This window comes from Morone saxatilis, unplaced genomic scaffold (genome assembly GCF_004916995.1).
Source record: "Morone saxatilis isolate NCDOM2014 unplaced genomic scaffold, NCSU_SB_2.0 Contig17, whole genome shotgun sequence".
Classification (NCBI taxonomy): domain Eukaryota; kingdom Metazoa; phylum Chordata; class Actinopteri; family Moronidae; genus Morone; species Morone saxatilis.
In genome coordinates this window covers 499,289-507,728 of record NW_023339729.1, presented here as the reverse complement: position 1 = coordinate 507,728, position 8,440 = coordinate 499,289, and the positions used below count along the sequence as shown (strand labels likewise).

The 8,440-nt window shown below is 40.8% G+C and overlaps 1 protein-coding gene across 1 annotated transcript in view; it reads right to left on the bottom strand.

The window, feature by feature from the left end:
• LOC118327566 (glycine receptor subunit beta-like) overlaps positions 1–4,790 on the bottom strand; it is a gene marked incomplete in the record, with an annotated part of 30,947 nt that extends 26,157 nt beyond the window's left edge. Inside the window, 2 exon segments of the mRNA XM_035660978.1 lie at positions 2,954–3,147; positions 4,562–4,790. Of these exon segments, the coding sequence (XP_035516871.1) occupies positions 2,954–2,972 (19 nt within the window).
• Positions 4,791–8,440: the final 3,650 nt, after the last annotated feature.

The following is an 8,440-nucleotide window of genomic DNA, read 5'->3' as shown; positions in this document are numbered from 1 at the left end:
TGCTTGTGTCAATTTTTCCCAGAAAACAGACTGATAAAACGTACCTTGTCCGTTAATAGACCAGTAAAAAGTTTAATGCCGCAGTAACATTTTGTTATAATACTTACATACATTTTACCTTAGTAAGGTTTAGAATGCAGAATACTAAAAATAATACTTTTACTTAATGAACCTGAATACCTTCTCCACCTCTGGTTAGCACACCCACAGCCTATCTGCACCTGTGTGTTACTGCTAGCCTACTGTATATCGATGTTACCAGCATCCTTCCCCTTTAAGAAAGTTGGGCTAGTGGGCAACCTGAGTGTGTGATGCATTAACTAGTCAGCTTTCTGAATGTCTCTGGTTACCAGTATATTTGTAGGAGAACTCTCACCCAACTGTTGATGTCCAGCACGATGGGAAGCGTGAGTTTGTTTATTTGCTGTGTCGCTTGTAGTTTAATGAGAAAATCAACTTTTATGCATCCACGGCACCTGCCGTTTGGCTGTGGTATAATTCTTGCCCTCTAGTAGGTGTTACTTAAGGATATTTATGAGGGCACCTGGATAGCTCAGTGGGTAGAGCTGGTGACCCATGTACCGAGGCTGAGTCCTTGCTGCAGTGGCAGTTCGAATCCGACCTGCGGCCCTTTGCTGCGTGTCATCCCCTCTCTGCCCCCCTTTACTGTCTATCTTCAGCTGTAACTGTAATAAAGGCAATAAAAGCCCCCAAAAATATACTTTAAAAAATATATATTTATGGAAACACAAAAAGTGCGTTTAAGTAAAATACAGTAACACAAGCAGGCTAAAGGAACATAAGACTAATTTGTGTTTATTGTTTTTGTGAAAAATCAGTAGACTGCTTTTTTCTTGGTTCACTGTGAACCAACCATTTTCCTTAATATCATTATTTTCCTCTTTAATAATTTTTTTGTTAAATTGTGGTGACTGTGATTTATGTTATAAACTTATCCTGGTATATTTCTGGTAAAAACAGAACAAGTGAAAGTGTACAGAAAGCATTACACAAAATTAAGATAATAATAAGCATCTAAACATTTGAGAGCAGGAATACATCACTGAGCCATAAAAGTAAAGTAAACATTTTCTTTACTTCCCAAAGAGTAAATGACAATAATAAAGAAATCTGAGGCATTCATAGAGTGAATGGTCAAAAAAATGGTAAACTGTGGGACATAACTTGACCTAGCCTAGTCAGTGCATCCTGCCTTAATACGTTTCACAAAGGCTAAACCAGGCTGAGAAGGTGCAGCTAAATGAAGTCAAGTTTAAGCAATTTGGATAAATGCACGTTCACTGGGGCACCATATAGCTCCCCTGGTAGAGCTGAATATCCAGCTTTCCTTTTCAATAAAGGCAAAAGCCAGTTACTGATCCTGAAATAGAGACTAATCAAACCTACTTATGTAAAGCTTATATTATGTAAAAAAGGAAAACCACTACTCTAAACTGAAACCGTCATAATTATACCATTCAAGGAGTTGACTGTCCTTTGCACAAATGAATAGTTGTATATTCTGCCTTAAAAGTGAGCAGTCGAGGTTGAATATGTTACTCAGAAGAAATACATGTAAAACCACATTGGTTTCCAATTGGAGTGACAGCCGACTGAACAGATAAGACAACAGGATTAATCAGGCCTAGCTCTCAGCCTTATCTGGAGCAGGCTAGCTACAAAGAATAAATCTTCATGGTAACTTATGTGCTGCTGCTTTCATGCAACCGACTGAGTGCTAAATTCAGCCAGGATAACTGGAAAATCCTGTCTTAGTCCGCTATCTGGATTTTGTGAAACAACCCTCTGGATAGTCAATGTGTGTACATCTGTGACAAACACGTCATCACAAGTTAGTTAATGATGTTACAGAGTAAATGACGTGTTCTCTTAGCTCATAGTAAAAGGTCCCTTGATAAACACAATTGGCTATCAAAATAGAAACAGCGATTCTGCTTCACACCAGTTATGTAATTGGTTTATAGTAACGTCACATTGGACGGACGACCAAAACAGCATATTAAATTGACAGATATCCAAATTAATAAGGTAGTCGTATATGTTAGGTTTGTCCACTGTAATGGAAGCAGACTAAAATGACATTTATTAGCTCCTATTTCCTACATGTAACATAATTGTTACAATACGGTATTTTTATTTGATGCTAATTAAATTGGCAAAGACCTTGGAACTGACATTGCCCACCAGTCAAATGATAAAGTACCATTAAAACTGGGAGTCGATAAGAACCGGAATTGATAGGCAGAGTATGAGTGGGAATTGACAGAATTCAAATGATACCCAACCCTATTCATGAGTAAGGTTATGTTCCCAGGCTGGATAGTTAATTTTCATTCTTACATTTAATGTCAATCAGACTTTAAATAAGGCTTTCTGTCTATGGAAAAAAACCCAGAGCCAAGCCAAGCCAAGCCAAGAGGAGCTTGTCCAGTCCATTTAGCCCAGCTTGCAGAATCACAGTGAGTGAAACTAGTAGGATACAGCAAGGGAAAGTGACAGAGGGGACTATAGAGTGTGTGGTTGGGTTAGGGGAGTGGAGGGGGTGGTGGTACTGCGGCGTTAGACTACGCTGTCAAGATGCGATGACACAGCTCGCTGAAGCTGTTAACATGCACAGAGACACTGTTCTCTATCTGATAGCAGGAAAACTGTAACAACTCATGTAAATGTAATGTATTCCACACAGGTACAAAACAGGCCCTCTCAAACACACACATCCACACAAGGACAGCACAGCAGCAAAACCCTAGGCTTATTACACTGTCCTGCAGTCTGAGGTAACAAGATCTATTACTCCCTCTGTTTAGCTCTTTCTCTCTCTCTCTCTGTCTGTCTCTCTCTCTCACACGCACACACATGCTGTGCTCCACAACTGCAACTGCAGAAAACAGTAAGAGGCAGAAAGAGACATGCATATATCTCTGATTCTTACCTCTGGTGCGTTGGATCATCAGTTCTCCTGCATTACAGGGATTCAGCGGTTAGTCACAGAGATGTTGTTCTGGCTAGAGCCTGACTGTATGTCCTCTCTCTTTCTCTCCCCCTCTCTGCCGTCCTGTCCTGTTCTGCGTGTGTTCCTTTATCTGCACTGCTCTTGCATCCTATTCCAAGTTCCTCTCTGGCTGCCTAGGGGGAAGTAGCACAGCACTATAATTGACAAAGCTTCTTAAAACAACTACTGATATTTCTTCAATAATGTTTGACATATTAGCATAAAACAAGATTGCTTTATATTTTTGCCCCCAATTAGTCAGATTAAAGAAGGAGAGAGAATGAAGGTTATCCCCTATATACAGCCATTCCTCATTTTAATGCCAATCAGAGTGACAGCCTCAGTCAAAATCTAATTTATTGTTATCTAATATCAACCAGGACTTCTGGGCAATTGTTACTAAGGTGAACATATTGTTCTCTGCTTCTAAAAATGCTTTTGGTGGGATTTGAAGATGCGCAGATCACCAGACACAACGTCCTAAACCTGAGCCTGGTGGAATTTTGGGATTAGCAAAGTTGTTGACTCTGTAGCTTATGATTATAAGTAATGTAGACATAACAAACTTAAGGCTGTCCATGTTTACCACAGTGGTATTGCAACTGGGGGTGCCAAATCGCATCAAATACCAAATCTTAGATAGAGTTGTTTTAAGCGTAAGACCAGACCAGACCAGTAATACCCAATTTTACCACTTGGTGTTGCATGTGACTCAGCTGCTCCGAAGCAAGCCACCAGGAATAGCACATTGAAGGAAATCTGACATAGTGATTGAACCATGTAATTACAGCAATGGCTTCCGTGACATGAGGCACACTTGCCGGAAAATACATTTTTTAAGAGATGAACTTATTGGTAAACTGTTTACTGAGCTAATAAATCGAGTGAGAAGTCGGCTAATTTCTCCACTACAGCACATGGTATCGTTTTTTGTTTTTATTGCAGTCAATGGGGAGCTCCATCAACTGCAGTAAACATGCATTGACTGCTGGCCTTTACGTAAAATGCAGGTTTTAAGTCTGCGTTGGCTTTACTTTACAGACCCAGAAGCTGTGTCCATTATATATACTGTCAATGAAGCCATTACTGCAAATGTTTCACAATTAAAACCTTGTCAAGAAATAAAGGTTTTTTGTCCAAAGAACACTAGGGGGCTTTACATTTAAAACAGATACAGAAAGTGTCTTTAACAGGGTAAATAAGAGCTGATCAAAATGAGTTTTCAATCCACTGTTCTACTTACTGGAATGACAAACATAGACTAGCTAATTTGCCAACACAGGTTTAGGGTGAGTCTATAAGCTTTGGCTGGTAGACAGTGGATATGAACCACGTAACTATAAATGTTTAATAACACATTCATAGCGAGTAACAAAATAATAATAATTAAAAAAAACATTGCTTTGACCACCACAATGACAAGTATCTAGCTAGCAGACAGGCGATATCAGTGTAGTAATCCCATATAACGTTAGATACAGTAGGCAACGATGACCAATATAGACCAAGGTGGGCCATGGTAAACTATGCTCACAGAACACAACATACCTAAAACGGTATGTTAGTCTACCCGGACCACAACAGTTTAAGAGTCAAAACGCATCAGTAGCAAATATGCTGCTTAACAGACCAGAGTGACAAACACCATTTTGGTGCTTTCCATTTGTCTCGGAAACCGACCGTCCGAGTTGGAAATCTCGCAGCTATCTCGCGACATTTCACCGAGACACACCCCCTTTTGGTCGGAATTTCAGCCGTTCCAACTCAAGGGGTACCTCAGAGCATAGACGCCGCATCGACTGCTGCCGCCCACTAGAGCGGCCCATCCTGGGAAACAGGGCTAGCAGCCAGGCAGCGGTGCATCAACTTAGGAAGGAAAAGAGGAACCCTCAAATCTCAAAGTAGAATTATTCGCTGGATTTTGGACCGATTTCCAAACGTATTTGGTTTGTCTAAAAACGTCAACATGTACTATGATACAGGGTGCTTGGCTATTTTAAAAATGCTGCTTTTACTACCCAATACAAATTCTAACTTAATGTTATCAGCAGACGAGCTCTGACCAGCAGAAGTTGTGAACTGAAAAGATACAAAAAGCATACAGACCCAGATCTCGTGGGAGCAGCAGATCCTAATGTCTACATAATAAATATAAATCAATAATAATATAACCCTAAGCCTCAGAGTACAGAAGTTGAAACGAGCAGGAACGTACGAACTCGCAAAACAAAGATGCTGCCGCCCATTTATTGAGATGTAGTTTTCTTTGTATTTGTACTACGTGGTCGTTTTTATGTCGATTTAAATGCTCCCCGTACAACTTGTTTACATTGCTGCTTTAGTCCGGTCCACCACATTTAATGCATTGCACGGTGTTTTGTTGTGCATGCAATACAATGGTACCAGTTTCTGTTTCCCGAGCTGCGTTTTGCTAAATAACGGCTAATGTACGCGAACATAACATTAGCCCGCCATGCCCCTGGTGCTCCGAAGACAAACCCACAGCACTTGTTGAACTGAAATAGCGGAAAATGGCAAAATATTCAATTGAAATGTAACGGCTTGCAATAACGGAATTACTTGAAATGTTAGTGTTTCTGTAGAAAAAGACATTATCTATTTCACCATTGAGCTTGTTTAGATGAGCCACAAACAATACAAATCACAGCTGCTGCACTGGTGGCGTCCATGGGTTCTGTCCGACTCGTAACGCCCAAAGCACAAATGGAACGCTATACAGTGGGAACAGACAGGGAATTACCGTCCTATAAGTGGGACAAGACAGGGAATTACGTCACGTTCTCGCGGCAGTGCAACTCGGGTGACGTGAGTGACGTAGTAACGTGACGCTGAACGTTTCCCCACTGATCTCTAGACAATGACAGACGACAGCAGCATGTAAGTTACCTACAGCTGAGAACAGGCACATGCGTGGGCTCATTAAGCTATTCTGTGGTTTATCAATGAAGTGTATGGATTAGTCATTTTCTATTAAATTTTTCTTTGGCCAAAATGAGAATCACCAGCTGATCACAAAAGCAGTTTTACACTTCCTGTATGATTCAGCATTATATACGACAATGTGTGATGGCGTCAGTTAATTGTTTGTCCTACAGAAGGCAGTAATACGTGTAGTGTCCTACAAGCAGAAGCAGAAGAAGAAGAAGAAGAAGAAGAAGAAGTTCCCACAGTGCTCGTCATTCTCCAAGATGGCGGTATTTGCGTGGCATTATTAACATAAGACAGACGGTGAGAGAGCAAAATGTAAACGTTCTCTTCTGTTACCTTAGGGAGTCTGTAGCTGCGTTAGTTATTATTGATATCACGCTGTGTTTAAGCCTGCAAGCAGTCTAACCATATGAACGTAACTGGTTTCTTCTGGCCCGTTGCTGCTAAGTTGTGTTAGCTTGTTAGTGTGGATGTGTGATGCTAGGCCGTTATGTACGCTAGTTGAACCTGGTTGTTGTTTGTCGTAACGAAGCGGGATAACGTTACGTGGATATACTTATGACTTAGCCTGTTCGCTTTGTGTTATGTTCGAATAACGTTGACAAACAATTGTTAATGTGAACAATATATTGGAAAGTTGTGTTATTGCCTGGGTCCAGTTTTTTTTAATCCGCCCACTCCACTGAAGATAGAAATGGAGTGTAACGACTCGACAGTTCTATCTGATGGGGTAAGATTCGTTAATTAGTGGGCACGAGTGAAGCATACTCTCGCGAGACAAATAAGCAACCACAACTCCAAAAACAAGCCAAATATTGAAGCAACATTATGTAAGATTTAGCATTTGTGCAATTTGGCGCCCCTGGGTGCAATACCACTGTTATTAATATTGAGAGTTGTACTTTGTTATGATTTACATTCTTTGTGATCAAAAACTATCTAGTTGACAACTGGATCATTGGAAAGATAGTGCACTTAAACCTGTTCACTTCCAGAAATTCTGTGTTAAATAAAAGATTATTTATAAATAAAGATAAAATATTACTACAGTGCTTTTCCCTTGAAAGGGTTTGAAAATCCTGGTCACACCGCCCGCATGGCGGAACGTCTTGCCTTTTATTTCGGCGCCCCGTTAACTGATTAGAGTGGTGCGTCTCGCGCATCTGCAGCATCGAGGTCTCGTCTGTTTTTTACCGCAAGCAAAAGAGAATAGATAGGTCGTCATATACACTATTTCAGTATAGTTTAAACACCCTTTTCAAAGTGAAAGCACTGAAGTAATATTTTGTTTAACTCTACTTCACTCTTGAAAGAATTTCTAGAAGTGAGCTGCAGTATCTTTCCACTGCCCCTCTCTCTCTGGGGTAAACAAACCACACGTGCTTTCTGGTTACCACTCTTCACATTTACATTTAAACTATATGGCCTTGTAAGTTAAATGAAATTTTGATCTTTCATGGACAGTGAAAAGTGTATTGGGAAACATAGGGCTAGCAGCAGCAGTCACGCATCTGACATGCTCTGTGTGAACCATACTGTCAATGGTGTGAACTCTGCGCACCTGTCAGACATCACCCACCGGAGAGTCTATGTGCTGCTCAGGCAGTCTATGTGCTGCTCAGGCGGTCTATGTGAAGGAGGCGTAACACAGCCAAACACCAAGCAAGTTGACAACTTTATAGTCCAACAGAAAGTCTTTGCATTTGTCTGCAGCCTTTTATTTCACAAAGCTCTTGCCAATGACTAAAAGCCAGTCTGACATTTACTCTACTCAGTGTGTGATGGGCCCCTCTAGTGTTGCTGGAGAGATCTGGTGTGTGGAGGGAGGTTTAGGATATATAGTGGATGCTGTATTCTATCAGCGTTTTGATGAACACTGGAAAAACTCCATTTCATTGTTGGACTACTACACTAGTAAGAAGTAACTAAACATTTTTAAGGATAACTTCTATGTGTTTTTAATGAGTAATGATGCAACATCCAAAATTACTATACAGTTAATCAACACCTCCCTGAAACAATTTCAACTAAAAAACACAAACATTTTAAATCCTTATTTCTTAACATTTGTTGCGCTTTTCCTAGGTTGGCTACCAAAACACTGTGCCAGTGTCTACCGTCCTGATCAAATCACACTGCAGATGTCAGCAGCTTCTGTTCGGTACAAGATCTGTCTTGAAATATTTGCTCTCTGGTGTGGACGTTACAGGCAAGACAGCACATGTCATCACTAGTTAACATTGCGCACTAGCCAATAAACGGTCTAAAATGTGGCAGTATTTCACTTCTACAGGACATCGAACAACAACAGCAATTTGGGGTTCAGTATCTAGCTCAAGGATATGCAGCAAGGAGCTGGGAACTGCCAACCTTCCGATTTGTTGACGACCTGATCTAAGCTGCCAGTGTTGATATCGCGGAAATTTTCACGTCACCCAACTCCCAAGCCCTCATCGCCAGAAGCTGAGGGAGACCGCT